The sequence below is a fragment of the Ostrinia nubilalis genome, chromosome 28, assembly GCF_963855985.1.
Source record: "Ostrinia nubilalis chromosome 28, ilOstNubi1.1, whole genome shotgun sequence".
Lineage (NCBI taxonomy): Eukaryota > Metazoa > Arthropoda > Insecta > Lepidoptera > Crambidae > Ostrinia > Ostrinia nubilalis.
The window spans coordinates 2,990,669-3,014,253 of NC_087115.1; the positions used below are offsets into that span (position 1 = coordinate 2,990,669).

The window sequence follows — 23,585 nt, forward strand, 5'->3', positions numbered from 1 at the left end:
GCGGAAAAATATTTTTTTCGACATGGGTGTCTTTAAAGTTAAGGACGGACAGAAGGAGATATGGCAGAAAAAATCAAAAAATGGGGTTTGGTCGGTTATACGACCCAGATTATGGGAAAAATCCGAAATGTCAGAAAATCAAGATGGCGACCGAGTGAGTGGCCATTTTGTAAAAAGTTTCAGATTTTCGATTTTTCAAATGAATTTTTCGGGCAGTTGGCAACATTTGGGAAAGTCGAGTTGTATGGGGCGATTACGTAGTTTGTCAAGGAGTATCGTTTGGAAAAACAATGATTCCCAGTGTTGCCATACTTTAAGAGTTTTGGTCAAAAAATGTAAAAAAAGGAAATAACGACTTCCGGTTAGACATTTGGATGACGCCTCCTGCAAATAGGTCAAACTAATGACATTTGACCATTTTTAGCTCGATGACCTGGCAACACTGGGAGTTACGGAAACTCAAAATTTTGGGACATGGGTGGTTTTAAGGAATTGTTTTACGGGATTGGGTTAAGTTAGAAAAAAAGTAAAAATGGGGTTCGGCGCGGAAAATGGTCCAGATTAAGGCAAAAATGCAAAATTTTGGAAATCCAAGATGGCCGCCAAGCAGTTACCCATTTTCCAAATGGAACTGAGTTTTCCATACAAATTGTATGCAGGGCGGCTTAGCTAACGTAGAAAAAGGCGAGGCCGAAGGCCGAGCGATAGTTTAAAGCCTGTGAGTCGCCATAGATTTATTTTTAATGCGTCAAAAAAGGACTAGAGCCCAGTGACAGACAGAAAGGCGAGGCCGAAGGCCGAGCGATGGTTCAAATCCCGACAGTCGCCATAGATTTACTTGTATTGCGTCAAAAAAGCACAAGAGCACCGTGACAAACGAGAACGCCCCCTGTAATTTTTGCGAGGCCGAAGGCCGAGCTCCGAATGCGAGGCCGCAGGCCGAGCGCCGCGTAGGGCGAAGCCCGGAGCGGCCAGCATCGCAGATCTAGCTTTTGTAGCCCGCGTAGCGGGCGACCAAAGCTAGTATAGGTATAAAATTACACTATTTTACCAGTAAACTAGATCAATTCCAACAAAATTTAGGAGAACTAAGCGAAAAACAAGGAAAACGTTTTCACCAAGACATAAAAACAATGGAAAATAGTTACCAAGGAAGATGGGACGCTCATATGATGACCGACTACTGTTGAAGAATCTTGCGAAATTGCCCAAGTAAGTTTCATTCGAAAAAATCACTCAAAAGACAATTTCTTGATGTTTAATGCTAATAAAAATACATATTTATTGTGAAAATTGTTTTTTAGTTATCTCGGGAACTAGAGCTGATAGAGAAAAACTGATTACATTTTTGATATCGCCATGCAAGACATACTTAAAATCAGGTCTTAAATCCCCGGCACCAAAATGGCTGTAGGCCAGTGTTATCCATACAAAACGGCCATTTCATGTTTATTTACTTATTTATTCAAACTTTTGTACGTTACTAATGTACAGTGACACTTAATGGCGAGTGGCATTGTCTACCAGTCAACGACAAGTCAAGCAGAAAAAATCTGTCACTGAAATAGCTGGGATGGTTTACCTACTGTTAGACAACTATGAGACTATACCTACCCACCAATATTATACATTATCTTACTAATATTAAAAATGCGAAAGTTTGGATGTCTGGATATTTGTCGGCCGTTTGGTGTAGTGGTTCAGAACGGACTACTATGCCGAGAGGTCCCGGGTTCGATTCCCGGCCGGGCAGAAATTGAAATGATGAATATTAATTTCTGTGACGGGTCTGGGTGTTACTATGTATAATATGTATGTATTTAAAAAAAAAATATATAAGTAGTATATCCGTTAAGCTAGCACCCATAACACAAGCATATTAATTGCTTACTTTGGGGCTAGATGGCGTTGTGTGAGATTGTCCAAAGATATTTATTATTTATTTTTATTATTTATTTTTATTATTTATTGTTACTCTTTCACGCAAAAACTGCTGAACAGATGTTGATGAAACTTTACAGTATTATTGTTTATCCAGAATAACATATAGGCTATAATTTATGACGAAGCTAGTGTGAAATGAAATTAATGGAAGTAGGTACCTACCTATGGGATTGTGATAAAAACTGGTCAAAACATCTCAAAATTAACGAGTTGTAAACAATCCAACAGGTCTATTTTTATTTTAAGGAAAGATTTGATCATAAATGTTATTTATTAAACTTTGTTTTGTTTCGCGAACGTAAACAAGTGGGCGGTAAAGTTATTTTTGTGAACTTTTATGGTTTTCTCACGTGTCGCAGAAATGACGAGACTTATGTTTGTTATTATTATGATTAGGAATAAAGGTACACTTGAAAATGAAGCACCATTTTGTTTTTAAATCCCGACAAAACAGTTGGATATTTTATGTTTTAAGACTTACAAACGAACGAATGAATCAAAGAAGTAAACTCACCTGCCTTCCCCCCACTCGTCCCGTCACGAAGTCAGCACTAGTATCCACCACCAGATAGTCTTCGTGCTCCTTGGCTTCATCTTCTGTGATCTCCTCAAGCTTGACGCAGGTCTTCTTCTCTAGGATGCTGTTCACTTCTGCGAGGCGACGGCGCACGTCGTCTAAATCATCTGGATGAAGAACAAACTCATATTGGCTAAAGTCCGGTCGCCGAGCAGATAGAATTTCGTCCAATGACCCCAAGCTACCCATCCTTCGCGACTGTGCGACGGTTACGCGCGAGCGATAAGGATGGGTAGCTTGGGGTCATTGGAAGAAATTCTATCTGCTCGGCGACCGGACTTTATACGCCGCACAGGATGACACACGAACCAATCACAGAGCTCTATTCAACGCTGTGCGTTCGATTTGCTGCTTCACTTAAGTAAGAATACGGGCGATAGTTCATAGAACTGATGGCCGTTGAGGCAGAAAAGTTGTCGAGCGGCGACCACGGACTGGACAGCGTAGGCTAGGTCTCCCACTAGGTGGACCGACAATCTGATGAAGAAAGAAAGAAACACCTGGATGTGGTTTTGGTGTCAATTATACCCAATTCCAAACTACTTATAATATATATATATTTCTCATCATCTCCACTGCTCGCATCCCAAGTAACATTTTACTCCATTTAAGAGTTCACATTTAGTTCCAATGTGTACTTAAAGCATTAGTACAGTTCACTCGTGATGTATAAGCTGTATTATTGCAATTAATTACACCTATACCTGTCTAAGGGACTTATAGGAGTGTAGACTAGTGTAGAGTTATACTTTTATACGATTGTTGGTGTTATAATACTCTAACAACTATCCTTTAGTCAGCCATCTGACTAAGAGCATTATAGGAGGGTAGAGATACGGCAACCGCTGTTTAACGGCCTACTTGTACGATGTTATAGAGCTAGCATTTTAATAGAACACACGTGGTCATTTATAAAGCCAAAGGCTGTTATGTTTACTTGTTTTAGACTGTTATACAGCTAGTAGCTGTAGTAGGACTTATTTGTGATAATTAAAATAACCTTTTTTTACTATCTGTACAAAAGTGTTTCAATGGTTCGCATGTACACTGTAGGCTGTTAAAAGGACTATATGTGTTGTCCATTAACATCAATAGCAGTTTATTTGTGCACAAGTACTACTCTTATTTGCTTTAAGCTGAACACGAATGTGAATGTGATATTCTATTACACATTTCCCCAAGCCTGTTTTTAGTTGTTCATGGTGGTTCTGTACATGATGCAGAGGAAAATATTATGCCTGAACCTGAAATTTCCCTTCAAAATATACCAGATATCAGAGTGTGATGATTGCAGTTCTTGTGATAGTGAATACCATTTTGATTTGGACAATTATTTAACCTTTCGCAAAAAAAAATAAGAACATGGGCTATTGAAAATCGTATTCCTCATTCCGCTTTGAATAAATTGTCAAGCATAATAAACGAATTTAAACCGGGAACACTACCGTCTGATGCTTTAGGTATTCATACTTGACTATTAGTACCTGGGCTAGGCGATTTAACGGACATTAATAATTTTTATTGCGGATCTCTAAAATTTCAGTATTTGAAAGAATTAAAGATACACAATTGACCTGAACTAGGTACATCTTAAAGCTGTACATAAGTTCACATTAGAATAAATTTATAGACATTAGCGCTGTAGTGGTACAAATGTGGAACTTCATATAGATAACAGCATTCTAACAGAACACATGTGAACCTAATATACGCTCACCGCATTAAATTGGAGTTATAACAGTTCACATAGCCGTATTTCATTTCCACCATTTTGTTCTACATAACCTAAAATATTTACCAAATAAATCTCCAAAATTAATGCAGATTTATCACAAAATTCGCAGATAGAGCGATTGAGTTTTGGTTTCATGTTATAATTAATTACCGTAATATAATTATAATGCCAATCCAATATCAAAAACTGAAAATTGTAGATTTCCTCTCAGCCAGTTTTAAATATTTTAAAATTAATATCGCGTTTTTACAGAGGCGCGTAAATATTTTAGCTGTAAATATGTATACATTTCACGATAAAGTTGCATTCCCAATGGCATTAACATTATTAAGTATTTAAAACCCGTGTTATTATTTGCATAAATGATTATCCGCCCGAGTTGTTTCCCTCTTGGCACTCACGTACAAATACCAAACTAATATTAAAATGTGGAAATAATTTAAGACACACGTGAACTTTAGGTAGCATTGGAGTACTTTTGTCGGACTTTATAACTTTGAAAGCTGTGCATTTAGCCACTTGTTACTCTTTATTGTCCTCACGTACGTTGTATGGTTCACACTGCGTCCCATATAGTGCCGTAAGTCAGCCTTAAGTACGATGTTACTACTTAAACTGCTATTATAATGCTATTATACTGCTAATGTACAGCCATAGTGAACTTAAAGCTGTCTAATTTGTGCCCAAACTGGTTCTATAAAAGCATTATAGCAAGCTATACAGCTCGTATACAGCTGACATACACAGCTTGTGGAGTACATGTGAACGACTATTGAACTCTTAAATGGAGTAAAATGTTACTTGGGATAGTCCACTGCTGAACATAGGCCTCCACCAATGATTTCCATAATGATCGGTTTGTAGCGGCCTGCATCCAGCGCCTTCCTTCTACATTTACGAGGTCGTCGACCCATCTATTTCAAAATAGAAGTACTTAACGTTTCTACTCACAATTGGGGTCTTCCACCAAGATGTATCTGACCACACCATCAGGCCACTTCCTTTCGTTGTAGAACTCCTGGTTTGCCTTCGACAGATGTACTGTCATCCCATCTGTGTTGTGTGCTTCTGGTGGATGTTCCGGCTGCTCTCTTAACAACCTAAAGGAAAAAAACAACTTATCATTTGAGCCATAGGACGTCCACTGCTGAATATCTAGGCCTCCCCCAATGATTTCCATGTTGACCAGTTGGTAGCGGCGTGCGTCCAGCGCCTTCCTGCTATCTTTATGATATCGCCGGTCAAACTTGTGGGTGCATGTCCTACGCTGCGTTTTCCGGTATGCAGCCTCCACTACGGCGTTTCTTCTCAGCACTTGCCATATGTGTGTCTTGAAGCGCTGGTAGGGCCCAAAAGATAAGGAGACATGTAAAGTGCCCCATAAGGGCTACCTTTTCTTTTTATTTACTATTTTTGACGTTCATAAGTGGCACTTGTGGACTAAACTATTTTTGGTTTTGATTATTTTGATTTTCACTCCCGAACCTTGCTGCCCCATCGGCCGTCAGTTCTGCGTATTATGTGCCCTGCCCATTGCCACTTCATCTTGGTAATCCGTCCAAATCCTAAACCAACTGAAGGGTGATTTAGAAGTGATAATGATGATGATGAAGCGACGATAGCCGAACGGTGAAGGTGTTGGACTACGACTCGTGATCCGAGAAATGCGTGTTCGAACCCGCCGCTGGATTATTGTGGTGAACCTACTCATAACACAAGCATATTTTAAATTTACCACGAGGGTTGTAAATAACTTGAAAAAATCGAACTGTCTAAGGCGGGATTTGAACCCACGACCTTCCGTTTGCGCGACTGCTCTTCCAAAAGACACTGGATGAACCCGTCGAAATTTTCAAGTGTAATACGCTGTTACGGCCAGTGTTTGTTTAATCCCTTAAACGTCTAACAGAAATAAATATTGTTGCAAATTAACAGTCGCCCGGCAAGCGGAAGGTCGTGGGTTCAATTCCCTCCTTAGGCAGTTCGTTTTTTTTTAATTTATAATTTTCAAATTAGTTTGAGATGCTTCTGTTAATGCTAAAAATTAAATAACTATTACCACGAGGGGTCTATCTCGATTGTATGCTCATTTTTGACGCAGGACACCCAGAATTCCTATCTTTGTTTATTTTGTCTCTGTGTCAAATAAGTTATTTTCTTTTCCATTATATTCTACTTACTTACCTGCTTTTCTGCCGATTTTGCATGTGACGGGTCTTCTTTCCCCTTCCAATGATCCTCTCTCTCTGCTTTATCTGTCTCTCTCTTTGCTTTATATTTGTCTCTCTCTCTTCTCTTTTCTCTAAGGACACATTCGAGTCGTCCCATTCCTTTTCCGAGCGAACTTTCTTCTTTGCCCTAAAAGGTGTTATTTTTATCTTAACTATATTTATAATGTGACTGTGCTCATGTGAACTGCTTCTTCCTATAGTCCGGTCGCCGCGCACGTAGAATTTCGTCCAATGACCCCAAGCTACCCATCCTTATTGCTGTCGCGCTCGCACACTCACTGCGGGCGCCAGCCGCACAGTCGCGACAGCAATATACGCGCAAGCGATAAGGATGGGTAGCTTGGGGTCATTGGACAAAATTCTACGTGCTCACAGACCGGGCTTTAATACAAATTTTTAACCGATTTAAAAAAAGAGTCTATGTTCCACGATATTTGAATTTTCACATGAGAATAGTCACATAAGCCTAAACAATAAAAAAGTGAAATAATGAAATAAGTTCTTGGTGAAAAATCAAATTGTTTATCTTACCCGAGTAAAAATTGTCTACTTACCTACTGCAAGAAATCTCATCAATTTGTGACTTATTAAGTATCTGTATTCGGTTGCAACAATTTTAACTAAAACATTTTTATTCACTCATTCTCTCTTCTCCTATTCAATCATAAATCTCTTTCGACAGCACATCAAATTATCATTTTGTAGTTTTAGGCGGGTTTTAAAGAATCTCGCCGACCGCTCGCTGATCGTCGGCGCTGACGGATCAATGTATGTACTAATTGAAGGGAACGTTCCTGAGTGACGCTGATCGCTCGGCACCGACGCTTCATACATTTCGGCTGTCAGCGGCCAGCGCTGACGATCAGCGTGACTCTAAAACCAGCCTAAGAGTTATTTTGAATTTTATTTTTCAAGGCGTATACCTACAAGAACTTGTCTCTAATCTAATCTATAATTTTAATTACGATAGATATTAGAACTGCAGATAAAAACCGTTAATGTTGCTATCTGCAATTAGTTTTTTATCAATTTAGTTTAGAAGAACAACAAATACTTACACACTTCTAACTCATTTTTCTTCCGACCTTATGGAATTTCGAATCAAACGGCGTCCAAATGACGTCCACGGCTGGACAAAGGCCTCCCCCAAGAATTTCCACAATGACCGGTCCTGCGCTGCCTACATCTAGGTGCTTCCTGCAACCTTCACTGGATCGTCGGTCCACCAAATGGGGGGCCTGCTTACACTAAGATTTTCCGATCCGTGGCCGTGGTCGCCACTCGATAGCTTTTCTGCTCCAAAGGCCTATAGTTTTAGCCGAATGACGTCCACTGCTGGACAAAGGCCTCCCTCAAGGATTTCCCTGGCCATATTGATTGACTTATTTTAAATAGGTACAATTTCAAATTCGATGTGGCTTACCGTCTACTAGATTAATGGGAAATAAATTATTAATACTCATTTGTAAGTCTTTATTTCTACTGAAAGGCATCAATTACTTACTTGAATCGCCTGTGATTGCCTGGCCATTCCGCTTCGTACTCTATCCTCTTCTTTTCAGGAATATCCGTAGCAATCCTCAATCCTGCTTTAGAAGTATTATTTGAAGGAACAGTCACAGGTATATTTGTGTCGTTATCGCTTCGCCGTTGATTTTCTACTGTAGTCACTTCTTCATCTCTTCGCCGGGCTTCAGCATCATCTGCTTTGGTTGGAATCTCTGCGTGTCTCTTTTTTCTACTACCAACACCCTCGGTTGTGTTGCCAGTCTCGTTGCCAGTTCTAGCAAACTGGGGTCTGTAAGGGCGCCCGTCGTTTTTGGTGGACTGGAAGTAAACTGGTCTGTGTTGAGTAGAATACCTCACTGGGCCAGATTTGGTGGACTTATAAGACACTGGGCAGTCTCTAGCACCGTAAAATGGGCACCTAGCTCGAGCCCGTTGGTACGTGTTCAAATCTTCAGAAGTTCTGCAGAATTCTGTGAGATTCGCGACTGCATTGTCGACCATATTTCTAGCGTAATCAGCTATAGTTTCAATTATCCCCAATATGTCAGGATTGCTGTTATTTCTATTGACTTTTTCTTCAGATACTCTTAAATCGGGCTTGGTTACATTACAGTATTTGGCTCTAGCGTTTCTAAGAGCTTTAGAAGATACCTTGTAGACTTGATCTACAACATCTTGTACCTCATTTTCTATGCCTAGATCTTTTAGGCTGTTGTTGATCTGTTCTGAGGCACCTTCTGGTGGAGGAGTGATGTCTCTATTGACTCTTAGATTACCCTCAGTGACCTCACGTTTTTTCCTGGCAACTCCTGGGTAGTTTTGGCATAATTCTATCTTTTCTTGGCGATCTCTCTTGCGGCACTCTGGACCATAGACTATTTCTATCTTACGGAGGTCTATAGGACTTAGACCGACGCGGTTTTGCCGGACGGGAGCGTTGGAGCGGTCCTGAAAAAATGCCTGAATTCTGTAGGAAGGTAGATACAGTTTTTTTAGGGTAATTTCCCGTCGCCTTCATGAACGCAATAGTTACGTAGATAGGGATGTTTGCCAAATCACACACAGTCACACTGTTTTTTGTTTCTGTTAAATTGAATGTAGGTATCGGGACTGTTCCGACCTCTCGTTCCGACCGCTGCAACTTCTGTGTAGCCAGGATCTACAGTTTGACCGCCATTAACCCAACCAGTGAAGGCCAAGTTTGTTCCGGGGGAAAGTTAACTGTCATTGGACTCGCAACGAAATTAATCAGAAGAACATAGGAGGAGTTGTAAGGGCAAAGGAGGCAGATTACCTTGAAGATGATTGTCCTATGGCCATTCTTGCTGTAGTCTCTCTCTCCGAAATGTAGGACGCTGTCCACGTCATAGGACAGGGCTCGCAGCTCTAAAGGCAGCTTGACGTCTTTGGTGAAGAGTTGCATGGCATCTGAGAACAAAGAAGAACGGTCACGCCCCATACAAAAAAAAGCCCAGACCCGACAGAAACGAGACATACCTAGCTACCTCAGTTTTTGTTTCACGATAAACTTGCAAAAAGATCATAGCAGACCATAGAGGAATTATGTAGCAGACTTATCAACTCGGAAAGGGATCAACACCGTATCGCCTTTCGCGAGCTGTCATCGCCTTTCGCGCGCTGTCAACCGCGAGGCGAGCCGTTTACGTTGCGGTGTGGATAAGTGTGCGTTGCAGTATGGAGTTTCATACGAAAAATACTGACCGCCTCGAGTTGATACGGTTACGATGGTTACGAGTTGAGACTTTTGTTTTCAGTCGGCGGATAGTTTAGTCGGCGTTAAATAGTTGAAATGTGAGTTCCGTCCGTGATACACTAAACTATCGGTCTGCGGGTGGGGTGTCTAAAGAACACGTCATCATTTAACTAGATCTTTAATTTTCAACTAGCAGTTTTCAATCATTAAGGTGTTCAACACCATTATCATCATCATCAGGTCATCATCTAATGTCTACTGCAAGAGCACACCCTCTATTTACAATTGGCAAATGGACTATTTGTCTACACTCCCCATGCTGGCCCAACCATAGTTTTATGGAACTTCTAAAAAAACACATCATGATCCAAAATTAAGAAATCAGTCAAAACAATCATTGACTATCCTCTAGCTTTAATTTTGTCTATTTATTTTAATCTATGATAATGCCGATCTAAGTTTGATAAAAAAGGTACGGAGTTAGGTTATCAGGTGATAAACGAACTAGGTAATCTGGCAAAACAATCTTAGATACTAAAAATCATTTAACCCTGACTTGATATCAACGCACAGACATGAGTAGAAAATTTGACCTCCTCTGGGATCGAACCCGGGACCTTTGAGTCTAAAGCAGATGAATGGATAGATCTTACCACTAGACCATAGAGGCGATTAAACAAAATAATATTCACGAAGACATGAAAACTGTATGTAGGTAAATTATTTTCTGCAAATCAGCTTTCTTTCCAGGCGCGGATCCACCGTTGTGGGCACTGTTGGCATGCCCACAACCCTAATTTGCTTGTTTGAATTATGATCTATTGATAAGATCGATAGGCATGCATGTATGTCCTGTCCGGGCATGTAGTGATCCAACTCTCACTTTGCTAATTTTTGGTGGCTGTGCCCACAACCTTTTTTGAGGGCTGGATCCGCTCCTGTTTCTTTCAGCGGAAGAAGAAAAAGAAGGAAGTTATAAAAATAGAAAAAACTAAATTTTAAGAAGAAGAATTTTATTAAGAATTCAATCACCTCTTTTTAATTTGTATAATAAAATTTTAGATCAGTCAATGACAAGTGATTCAAACTTAATTCAAAGTTGAATGCTAATGATGACGACAAAGCAAAAATGGCACGCCAATCTTACTTGCTTATTAAATTACATATGTTGTAAAATCTAAATAGGTAGGTAGGTAGGGTAAACCACCCAATTATTGGCACTTTAAGCAGCTACTTCACAAAACCGGTAAAATTCGCATGTAAAAATATGTTTTATCAAAGAAAAAAACATTTATATTGGTCTTTTAATCTTTGTAGAATATTATAAAGTACTTATCATTAATAAATTAAATCATTTATTCAATATAGTGTACCTTTTAAAAAAAATCCTCAAAATACCAGTTCCTGGCATAGCCAAACCTTTTATTGGCAGTGATAATTACCTATTATTGGCACTGTTCTCGCAAGACTGAAAAATAGCTGCTAGGTCTTATGTAGAGGTTTTAAAGAGATTCATGATAGAAATAAACAAAATAAAATCCTTTGTTATAAGAAAAGTAACATTTATTTGTATAGGAACATACCATATCAGTTCAAACGCTTATATTTAAATATGGTTTTAAACTTTCCATAAACACTTATTATCAAATCTTCTTTTCTCTTCGGAAATACTTTTTCTGCTACTGATTTTTATTTTATCCAGTCAACAAATAGCTGTTCTTCCTCGTCAGTTAAAATTGTGAGCGGACCGGGCTTAGAGCGATGATCAGGATGTTTCAATTTGAATTGTATAGTAGACCGTGGTACCACTTTCAAAGCCTTTCAAAGGCTTATTCCACTAATCCCGGGGATTAGTGAACTTTTTATTCATTAATCCCCGCTAACGCCAATGGAGCTTATAATGGGGATTAGGTAATGAACTAAAAAGTTCATTAATTCCCATTACTTTATTTTATTTTTCTTTATTCAGAAAACTACGTTAAAAAATAAAATACTAATGTAACAATCATGTACCTTCTATTTATTATTGGATAAGAACTCACTTATTGATTATTTTTATAATCAAATTAAATTATATTTAAGCCTGAATACAAAGCTATTAATTTACACCATTTTTATCTTGTTACATCTTGGCCCAAATTTGTATGTAATCATTTCCATCTTCTTTTAAATGATGAATGGGGAATAACGATTCAATATCCATAGTGCTTTTGGTTAATCAGGTAAGTGTAAAATTTGTTTAAGTATTTTAATCAGTCTTAAATTTAATTTAATTTGATAATAAAAATAATAAGTGAGTTCTTATCCAGTAATAAATAGAAGGTACCTGATTCTTACATTAGTATTTTATTTTTAACGTACTGGGGATTAATTAACTTTTTAGTTCATTAATCCCCATTATAAACTCCATTGGCGTTAACGGGGATTAATGAACAAAAAGTTCACTAATCCCCGTTGACAATCCCCGTCAACGGGGATTAGTGGAATACGACTTTGAAAGGCTTTGAAAGTGGCTTAAAAGATAATATTTTTTATTGGCATCTTTTTAACCAATGTTTGACACCCGTGCCAATAAATGGATTTTATATAATTGGCAGTGGGCCAACATTTGGATTGGTGTATCCAAAACGTTAGAAAATATTTTAAATGAAATTTAAACTCAATTTTGAGACAAACAAGGTATAATTTTTAATAAACTCAAATTATTTTAAATACCCTTTTATTGGCATGTGTGCCAATAAAATGGATAAACAGATTTTACGCATACCAAATGTTGGCACACCACAAATAATTAAAAGTTGGCGGTTAAATTATAAAATAATGTTTTAAAAAGGCAGTTAATATATTCAATAATGAGAAAAAATGATTATGTATAAGAACAACAAGGTAGATTTGCATTTTTTTCAAAGATTATAATAGCTCTTACCTTAGTAAAAAACGAATATTTCGATTGTTTTTTTCGCTTAGGTCCCGGTTTGTCAAACAAATGGTTGATGCGCCGCGATGTTTGAAAAAATAAAAAACGTGTGTAGCCAGTTGAGTAATAAATGATATTACTCTACAATTTCTACTAAAAAATATAAGGTTTGGCTACAAACAACCTTAATTTTCTTAAAAAACTGGAGCATGCCAATAAATTGGTAGAGTGCCAATGATTGGGTGGTTTACCCTACAAGAGTAAAAAAAAAATGATGTTATGATATAACTAATTTTGTCGGACTGACAAGTTCGGTCACTGGTTCATACCCCGTCTGGACTACATAATGTGCTCATCAGACATAAAGTCCAGACGGGGTTCGAAGTTCGAACCCACTCGTGACACACACTGTCACACAAGCATATTTTTAGCTTAGCTGGACGGACCATTAGGTCGTAGTAATTTGTACGATAATTATGTAGATTATTATCAATTACAACTGATAAAGTGAAAGAACGTCAATGCAATAAATAAAAACAAACTGATAAAAATATCCAAAAATATAATATCGATAAGTTACTGGCTTAACATAATAATGTAATTAATGATAGATAAGAATTCTAGACACACTTCGTTCGATTCTAACATTTAAAATGCTTTGACACCAATAACCATTATTACAAGACACATCTTTAAAAAACCCTTCAATCTAGCCCTGAAAATCGAGTTGGTTTTCATTTTGCTGTACATTTATATCACTATGTTTACGTAAATCTACATTATCTTTCCTTTCACGTTGCTATCAAAAAAGCCAATGACTTATTATTGCAACAATATTTTATGAACATGACACAAAGTTAATATAGGGACTGCTGTAGGTTCCTTAGGGGGTGCCCCTGCTGCTCCAGCGATATCCAAGTGCGTATATTTCACGTTCCTCTCTTCTAACCCTCCCACTTTGATTAAGAATCCTGCAGCCAGCTGGTGATGACGGCACGTCGTGTCCATATCCACCTGAAGCAAATCATCGCCTTTGCATTTACCAACATTCACTGCCATATCCTCATGCCTGACGATAGACACCTCAATGCCTTCTCCCACTCTTCCACCACTGAATTGCAGCCGGTTGGAATGATTCGTTGCTCGTGCACTGTGGTTATCCATAGCAGCAGAGTATCCTCCATAGCAAGCTCGAGCATGACCTGTCAAGGTTGCTATGGTGTAAATGTGGGGGTTAAGTTCGTTATCAGCTAATTCGGCCATCTTGAAAACAGAATCGGCCATTGCGAAGCGACCCTCTGCATCTGTGTTCGTCACTCGAACTGACTTCCCACTTCTGGAGACCAGCAACTCGTCGGCCACGTAAGAATCTTCGCCGACCGAGTTCCTGCATAGACATAGCACTCCAATAACCTTCAAATGGGTTGGCTTTAATATTGAACAGGCTCTCAAGAAGCCAGCAACGGCAGCAGCACCACATTTGTCGCGCGACATGCCGGCCATTTTTCCAGAAATTTTAATATCAGCGCCACCAGTGTCGTACGTCACTCCTTTGCCTACCAACATCAGAGTTTCAGAAACGCGCGTGGAAGTGGTTGGTGTGTACACAATTTCCACAATTCTAGCCTTGTGCCGGTCCACACGGTTAGCAGCCCTGGATACAGCAGCTAACAGAGGGTAATCTTTGGCAATTTCTTCTTCATTTTCGATTACATTGATAGATATATTGCTGTAGCCAGCGAAAGCGTGTTTGACGTACTCCACGATCTTCCCCGGAGCCATCCTCTCAGGGTCACCTCCAGCTATATCCCTGGCAACTATCCGCGACCTTTCCAAAGCTATAGCATTCCGGACGATCTTCTGAAAGCACGGTGAGAGCTGCTCCTGCGCGTGGAATCCGATTCTGATGTAGTTTTTCGGGTTCTCCCTTTCTCTGAGTTGCAGAGGAACGTACAGCGCTTCTAATGCTCCAAGAATGGCTACCAATTGCCCGTCAGGATATTCCACTACGTTTAGAACGACCACCAAAGGCTTTTTAGCGCCGGCATCGAGTGCTCTTAAGACGCCTTTTTTCGCAGCATCTCCAACCACTCTCACGTCGTGGTACGGAGTGATTTTCCCCGTCGGACTCAAGACCAATCTTCCTCCAGACACATAATCGCAGTTCCACACGGTGGCTTCTTTAGTGACATGTTTGTCGAGCTTTGCTGCGGAATTCACGAAGCTCTCAACATGTTTCGGCAACTTCACCTTCAGCTCTTCTGGGTATAGCAGTAAAACCACTGCGTCGTACTCGTTGGATTGTATATTTGTTTCAATAAAAACATTTTCGTCTAGCCTGTAGTTCTGCACGTACGTCGTCATTGTTCCAAGTTTGAAGACAGACTGTTTATCGTTAATTATTGTATTAATCACCCTTATCGTAGTCAGTAACACGTATCTAAATAACAGATACGAGGTCCCCGACCGATTATTTGGTTAACTTTGTTGTCGCTCATTCTTCGTAAATACTGTTATCAATTTGTATGATTACCTGCCTGGGCTTAATACAAAGGTCGTATCACTTGCTCGTAAATGCAAGTGCATGTTAATAAGAAAACTGCACGGTTTTAGTGTGTTAGGGATCCTAGGTTGGATCCTAGGATCCTTAGAAACAACGGTAACAAAAAAGAATTATGTAGACCTAGGGCATAACGCTGAGTGGCTGCCATTTTGGTTCAAAATTAAACAAGTTATGTACAATGTACATGTCAACGTGAAATTGTGAACTCTGTCAGTTTATAATAATAACGCATTAGATTGTAAAGTAACAGTGGGTTAGGTTAGGTTAGATTGTAATTTAACTACGTCAGATTATAATCTGACGGAATTCACAATTTTACGGTGACATACACATCTCTGTTGTAGTCATAATAAGGATTTTGGACTAAATAAAAATATTTCTTTTTTTCTTTCGTTTATCAACCAAATGACATCCATAGATGGACAAAGGCCTCACCAAGAATTTCTATAACAATCCTATAATTTGGGACGTGCGTACAAATGTGTCCTAAAAGGGGGAAAAATAATAAAAATAAAGAAATACTCACGTGGTTCGATGTTCTCAAACTGCACCTCTATGAAGACGTCCCGGCTGGCGCGGTTGTGTTCGAACGGGAAGCCCAGAGCCTTCATCAACATCATCTCAATGTGGGGGGGCCGAAGGCAATCGTAGCCCAGGATCACCGTCTGGGGAACATAGCAGAGATCCATGAAAAAGGTAGGTGACTTACGGTCCTATGTCCCCTAGATGGGGCAGAGGTCGTCCACAACAGTCCACCATCGCGTTCGATCTTCAGCTTCACGTTTGATCTCGCTCCAGGTCTTACGATACGATACGATAGTGCTCACCCAGCCAGGACGATGGCTGCTCCGGTCAAACCGGCATACCGGCAGGCACGGTTTTAAGGAAAGACACGCTCTGGGATGGGAGAGGACGGCCGACTAGCCGCTGCGTCTTTAAACCGCAACCGGTCGACCACAACCAAGTAGACATGCATCCTGAGCCTGGTCTAGGAAAATAGGTAAAGACGGGTTATCGTTGATAGGACTGAGCGTTGATGTTGATGCGATGAGATGAGGTAGGTAACTATAGGGATCTACCAAAGCGATGATAGCCGAATGGTGAAGGTGGTGAAGGGGTCGGACTGTCCGTGATCTGGGGAATGCGGGTTCGATTCCCGCTGCCTCTCGACTATTGTGGTGAGCTCACTCGTAACACAAGCATATTGTTCAGTTTTTCACGAGCGATTAACGCAGAAAATCGCGGGTTCGATCCCCGCAAAATACCTATAAACATTGTGTGCATGAACCTAATAAGTGTGTTTGCATAAAACATTTCAGTAGTGTGTTACTTAAATACATAGTTAGGATGAATACTTACTCTCTTGTATTAGTATTAGTCGTTAGTAAAATGTTAGTATAAAATTACTGTAGAGTGGCCAAAAACAGTGCCGCGTCATAATGATGACCAAAATCGATACTTTTACTCTACGGGATACAAGCTAACTAGGTAGGTAGGTACTCTTTTATTAAGTAAACCGCTTTTCATTTCTCAGAGCGTGGGACTACCCATAAGGTGGACCGCAACCTGATAAAGGTAGCAGGAAGGCGCTGGACGCAGGCCGCTACCAACCGGGCGATGTGGAAGTCATTGGGGGAGGCCTATGTTCAGCAGTGGACGTCCTGTAGCTGAAATGATGATGATGAAGCAAAGTTTAACTTACGTGCGGCTCATCTATCGAGTGCCCAGAAGTGGTGGGCACACACTTCCTTACGCCCTGAGGGTTGGCGATCACCAACACGTGCTGGTTGCCGCGAGGAGGCGCCAGGACCGGGAGGAACTTGAGGCAGGTCTTGAACGCGAAGAGCGAGAGAGTCGTCATTATTGACATGGACTGCTCATGGTCTGCAACATAAATGGATTATAGATATCCGTAACCGTAACCGAAACAATCGGATATCCTAAATAAAAAAATATCCGTATCTAACCGTAACCAAAACCGATTCAAAAGTTTCGAATAGTTTCGGATAAAGGCAGGATCTAAATTTTAATATTAATTAATTGTTACTTGCCTGGCATTCCCTGGCACTTTTAAAATTCTAATATCCGTAACCGTAACCGATACCGGTATAATATTATTCTAATATCTGTAACCGTATCCATAACCGAAACTTCATTCATATCCTTCATAATGAGTTACAATAGCCCAGTGGTGTCGGGGTCGGACTGGCCGAATCGAGATCCGAGGGTCGTTGGGTTCGAACCCCGTTGTCGCTGGACTATTGTGGTGAACCCACACGAGGGGTTAACGGGACTATTACCAATAAAATTTTGTCTGCCATTTCCAAATTATTATTCTTTTAATAATTACCGAAGAAAATGCGATTGCGTAAACTGAAAGTTAAGTAGAGAAAGTAGAAAACTTTACTTTTAAATATTTCCATTTATGTTGTTACCTACCTAAGTAAATCTTTAAAAAACTTCTATTTGTGATAGGTAAAAATATTTTAGAAGGAAAGTGCCTACGAGTAGGGGAGTAGGTAGGCTATAGGTAGTAATTAAGGTACTAAGTAGGTAGGTATAATTTGTTGAATACGCTTTATAATAGGTTCCTATAGTAACCTAGTGCAGCGGTGGTCCTTATCAAAGATCCTGGATTTAATTACTAGTGAGGGCACAATTTTCTGCTCGGATTGGTTGATGAATGATGACTAATCATAGTTGTTCAGTCCGAGCGCAAGCTACCTTCATCTGGCCTGCTATTTTATCTTGGTTGGTGGCACTGGAACTGGTTTTAGCGATTCTGGTTGGGTTTTTATTGGCGGTCAAGCTGTAGATCCTGGCTACACAGGAGTTGCAGCGGTGGGAATAGTCCCGTAGCTACCGCCACTAGGTCCGCTTTTTGACTTACCAAAATGTTCAGGGTAAATGTAGAATGGTATTGTTGCGTTTGGCCAGAAGACGTAGACATTCGTTGGAAGCTCGACTGAAAAAAAAAGTAGGTAGGTAATGAGGCTTCCAAACGATTAAAAAAGCGAAACACCACTCACTGACTGATTAAGTAATCCCAAAATCTCAGAAACTATAACACCTGCAGGTAGGTTCCATATAGGATGACATCCGCTAAGAACGGATTTTACGGAACTCGACCTCTAACGGGCTAAAACGAACCCCCGTTTGCAAGTAACTAGTAGTAACTCCAGTACGAAGTCGCGGGCGGCCGCTAGTATATTTATTTATTGCAATAAATATGTCACCCGTTTAGTGTATAGTGATTCCCGTACTAGCCTATAAGAGAGGTCACAGGTTCGATTTCCGCACAGAACATGGTTCCGTCCCAAAAGGTGCCGACTCGCTCGCTCTTGACGGTTTACCCGTTCTTAGTGCATGTCTGTCTACACCATTGGTTCCCAAACTTATTTGGGACGCGCCCCCTTTCGACCATCCAAAAAATCCCGCGCCTCCAGTCAAGATCATTTATTGGTCGTATGGAGCAGTCTGGAATGCATTCTCTTAGCGGTCGCAGGTGTTTTATACTTAAGTACACACAGATGGCCCCCCTTTAGAGGTCTTTGCGTCTTTGCTACACCCTGTAAGGAACCTACCTGCCAAATTTCAAGTTTGTTTAAGCTGTAGTTTCTGAGAGTTCGTGATAGTGAGTCAGTCAGTGACCTTTCGATTGTATAGTAGGGTATAAGTATAGGTTGCTGATGCGACTTCGTGTGGTTGTTGTGGTGCAGTCCGTGTGAAGAGGAATAAAGTAGGATTCTAACGGTCAAAGAATTTTTCAAATTGGTCCCGTAATTTCGGAGCCTTTTCATTCAATAGGTACATACATACAAACAAACAATCAAATCTTTCCTCTTTATTAGTATAGAAAACGATACTTACGGCCTTCTTCCAAGAAATTTTCTATATCCATCCGAACATTCTTCACAAAAAATATAAGAAACGTAAACCATTTTAGAAAATCACGCATATTCGTAACTGTCGGCCTAAAATACACAAAAGAAAAGATTGTTTGTGGTAAAATTTCGTTTTTACGACACTTTTACGAGCTGAAATGTATTAAAGTTTACTGGGGTGTATAAAAACAGTGGTTTATTGGAAACATACCTACATAACTGCGATAGAAAAAGGTGACAAGGTTTCATTATTTCATACACTAACGCCCGTATTCACAAACATTACTATGAGGTCTCACAGTGCGCGTGGACGCACAGGGTGACTCACGATCCAATCACAGAGCAATCCGATTCACAGGAAAAAGGCACTTATCATAATATTTCTTAGCGATTAAAGTCGCTTCTCAAACTAAACAACTTGAAAAATTAAACTGCTTAGGGCGGAGTTCGATTTTTTCTAGTTGTTTATTTAAAAAGGCACTTATGCCCATCCCATTGTCACCATCAATCCCTAATTTATAAGTAGACTAGCTGTGCCCGCGACTTCGTACGCGTGAAAACCCGTTTTCGCAACATTTTTCGTTATTGCTCTGCATCGTATTACTCGTAGCGTGATGGTATATAGCCTATAGCCTTCCTCAATAAATGGGCTATCTAACACTGAAAGAATTTTTCAAATCGGACCGGTAGTTCCTGAGATTAGCGCGTTCAAGTAAACAAACAAACTCTTTAGCTTTATAATATTAGTATAGATTTTTTTTAACAAAATCCTGTTCTGTGTTACTATAAGGGTCACTTAAACATTAGGGATTGATGGTGAAAACAGGCATTTGTTTATTGCATACTCTAATATTTTAAATGCAGTAGTACATAAATTTGACTTTTTACAAATAAATAGGTAGACTCAAATAAAATTAAATACAATTATTAAACTAAATACATACATTTATTAAATAAAACTTAAGTTACAACTTTAGCTTCTGGCAATCCTAGTAATTTGCGAACTGATTTCGCATAATTCTTTACCGTAACGTCACTTTCTCCATCGTTTAAATAGTTATACACCGCATTCTTATATTCTTCTGCATGTGGTATTTCAGAAATATCATACGAAACATATTCTTCGTCTGTCAATTCTTTGCTCTCATTCTTCGTTCGTAAATACCAATTGACCAAGCTCTTTTTGGAAGCATTTTTATCCCAATTGTAGTACTCCATATCGTCTTCCGTTTTATCTTTCTCCCAATCCTCAACGTTCCACGATTCATGATAACAAGCGGTCAATAAATAGTTAACGTAATCATAATTCTGCTTCTTAACTGGGCAGCGGTCAGCTGTAATTGTAACCAAGTCCGTCTCCTTATCGTAACGGTCACCGACTAATCTTATGAACTTGTCTTTACTGTGTTTGTCTAAATTCAGAGTTGAGAGTTTGACTCGTAGCGTCACTATTCTGGCTAGTGGATTTCTGATTGACGGACTAGCGTGGCAGTAGTCGGAAGAAATAATTTCGACTGGGTAATGTTTTTCGATAGCTTCTTCCGAGTTGAGGAGTTTGGGCCACTCCGAGCAAAACGGTTTGAGCGCTTCGCACTGTGCTTTGATGACCGGTGGTGTGAGATGGAGGAAGTTGGGTATCTTCATGAGTTCAGCGTTCGCTTTCTTGCCGGGAGGGGCCTGGCCTCGTGGGACGTAGCCTTGCCGCAGTGGGAGTGGCACGGACGATGGATGGAAGCTTTTAGGGCCTGGCCACACATTGCCCCAGTTCTGGAATGTACATAATAACTTTAAATACAAGTAAAACATAATACAGTTAAAATAAAATAAAAAATAAATAAAATTACAATGATATTGGCGTATTTTGCAGCCATTGTAAACCTAACCTTACCTACCTATGAGTACTTTAGATACATGAAGCACTAGTTAATAATTTTCGCTAAATTATACATTGAGGCAGGTAAAACATGCAGATTATTATAGTTTAAGAGAGATAGATCAGTATTATTGTCAGTTTTTCATTTATAACGATTAAATTGGTGTGATAAAATTAATAATGTTGTCCTAAATACGATTTCTTGAGTCACAGAAACAAAAATAAGTGATCATGAACAAAATAAGGTTACAAAATTTCAATTTATAATTTAGTCAACTTGTTAGTGGTACCTGGTCTGTAGCCATTCTGTCAGCCCTGTCGGGCTGCACATCGGCCCTGCGAGCTACTTTCCTCTGCATTCTCTCTTTCTTCTTCAAAATATCCAGAACCCTAAATTCTTCATCTTCTTCATTCTTGGTCGTCACCGCATCAGCACTAGTGGAGTTAAAACGCCATATTTTACTGTTCAAACTCGACACGAACCCACATGGCCTGTAATGCTTAATTAAAACGCTCATTTTGAACTTTTATTTCTAGTTTTTCAATGTTTTTGTTGTAAAAATTAGAAAGCCATTTTTGAGGTTAGGTTTTTTTTTCAGAACCCACAGGTTAAAAAAAGTAAAACGTCAGACTCGTTCAGAAACACTGTCACATTTCTTTTCTTTTCGACATAGCATTTCGAGGTCCAAAATCTTGTTTCTTGATTTAAATAAAATCTTTATATAATTTAGAAACCGAGAAAGCTCGATTGAAATCTAATACCTATGGATGTATGTCTGAAATAAATGTTTTATTATTATTATTATAATTTGTATCTCTCCTGTGGATAAGCACGGCGCGGAGGCCGGTCCTTTTGGAAGGCGTTCATGGGGATACAGATCCAACACGAAGAGGCCCCTTAGAGATACGATAATGTGTATTATTATTATTAATACACTTCACACAGTTGACTTTCATCCAAGTGGGATAGCAACTAACCCTTCAAAAACGTTACATACCCTTCTCGCAGGAAGTAGAAAGAAGTCACCACACTGTTATGGTTTCCTTTTAATTTTATCAAATTAAACGGTTTTTATTTTTCATTGCTATCTGCCTTTCAAAAACACGCGGATTCAGAATTTTAATCGCTAAAACCCAAAAGTCATCTCTAGGGATACATACAAGGTGGCGACTTTTCACTAAGGTGTAGTAAGTATTAAATAAAAAGACAACAAATTAATACACAAAACTTATTTTTATTAATATCATAACAATTCATATTACCTATCTAACAAATGGTTTTACATCCTAAAAATTCATCATCAATATACCAACATTATATTACATTAATACATAATAATTTATGTAGATACCTACTTATGAGAGTGGCCTAAGTAGGTAATAGTCCTTACCACATCAAGATATTTTATACATTTTTTGTTGCAAAATAACAATAATTATCACAAATACATTAATATGCAACAGTAGTATTTTATGGAACAGTGCTTTCACTTATATTTTGGCATAAATATGCGTTATGTTTCAAACTATATTATTATACTTATTGGGGGAAATGTCGATAACAATAAACTAGGACGTTCAAGGCACTTAAAACACTTTAAAAATCTAAATTAGATATAGATCGTTTCATCCACGAAGACGCGCCCCACCAATTTTTGGTCTCGGTCGCGCGGGGTGCCGGGAGTGTGGTCCGAGCAATCCGTAAGGCATTATTGTAGTGTGCGTGTGCACTCATGGATCATTTAGCGTGTACCGATTACACTCAAACATTCAAGTTCAAGTTCAATTCAAACTCAAGAATGGTGGGGCGCGTCTTCGCGGATAAAGCGATGTATAATAATAATATCATTTAATTTGTAAAAGTAAGTCTGAAGGAGAGTTGATGTCAAAGTTCAGTTACAAAATGTATGAAGAAGCACGTTTGAAATAAAATCTTAAATCATTAATCTAACAGTAATACAGTGTGAGTCACGTTAAAGTGTACATATGAAAATAGATGAAACTAGACCTATTTTTATCGACAAAAAAGAGGTCAAAAAACTTTTGAGATTTTTTTTTAATTTTTTATAGAATTTTTTTTCTTCCAATTACTTATTGTAAAGAAAACGTAATAACTTTTAAACTAAGCGGTATATCCTGATAAAATGAAAACAGTAATAATGCTAAATAACAGGCGATACTAAAAAAATACATAAAATACACAAAAAATGCCAACAAATAATAAAAAATGATATTTTTTTAAAAAAATCTGCTTTTAATTTCGTGTTTTTTTGGTTATTTGATAAATTTCTCCAAAAAATGCCCCCATAATAGGTGGTTTTTATTACTTTGTATTATTCTCTATCGTATTACCTTTGTAAAACCAAAAATCGCATGTCTCTGTCCCTATCACAACATTTGCTATGATCGTTTGAACTAAGCCTCTCCGGGCGCGCCATTCAACGCTTCATTAACAACGAAATTGAAAATGGCTCTAGATTTGTAATTTTGGTAAAGACAAGTTAGATTTCAAATAAACACAAAAGATTTCGAAGTAAAATAAGCATTTTAGTTAAAATTAAAATTGTCTCTACCTGTAGCGGAGAATAATGTTGTGGCAGGCCTTTGTTCAAACGATCATTGCAAACGTTGTGATAGG

At 39.0% G+C, this 23,585-nt stretch overlaps 3 protein-coding genes across 3 annotated transcripts in view; all 3 read right to left on the reverse strand.

Moving 5' to 3' along the window:
* LOC135085414 (uncharacterized) overlaps nt 1-19,249 on the reverse strand; it is a 57,442-nt gene extending 38,193 nt beyond the window's left edge. Inside the window, exons 1-9 of the mRNA XM_063980202.1 lie at nt 19,061-19,249; nt 18,081-18,155; nt 16,893-17,074; nt 15,717-15,855; nt 9,291-9,424; nt 7,992-8,944; nt 6,441-6,614; nt 5,208-5,356; nt 2,459-2,628 (exon numbers count right to left, since the gene is read on the reverse strand). Of these exons, the coding sequence (XP_063836272.1) occupies nt 2,459-2,628; nt 5,208-5,356; nt 6,441-6,614; nt 7,992-8,944; nt 9,291-9,424; nt 15,717-15,855; nt 16,893-17,074; nt 18,081-18,155; nt 19,061-19,148 (2,064 nt within the window). The 5' untranslated portion in view covers nt 19,149-19,249. The remainder of the gene's footprint in view (nt 1-2,458; nt 2,629-5,207; nt 5,357-6,440; nt 6,615-7,991; nt 8,945-9,290; nt 9,425-15,716; nt 15,856-16,892; nt 17,075-18,080; nt 18,156-19,060) is intronic.
* On the reverse strand, nt 13,173-15,025 carry LOC135085462 (putative aminopeptidase W07G4.4). Its single transcript, XM_063980259.1, has one exon. The coding sequence runs from the start codon at nt 14,989-14,991 to the stop codon at nt 13,450-13,452; it is 1,542 nt and encodes a 513-aa protein (XP_063836329.1). The 5' UTR covers nt 14,992-15,025; the 3' UTR covers nt 13,173-13,449.
* A 749-nt stretch (nt 19,250-19,998) lies between the features above and the next one.
* Nucleotides 19,999-21,567, reverse strand: LOC135085453 (small ribosomal subunit protein mS35). The gene is made up of 2 exons (XM_063980249.1): nt 21,238-21,567; nt 19,999-20,841 (listed from the first exon to the last, which is right to left on the reverse strand). Exons 1-2 carry the CDS (start codon nt 21,463-21,465, stop codon nt 20,035-20,037), a joined length of 1,035 nt encoding a protein of 344 aa, XP_063836319.1. The 5' UTR covers nt 21,466-21,567; the 3' UTR covers nt 19,999-20,034.
* Between the last annotated feature and the right edge of the window lie 2,018 nt (nt 21,568-23,585).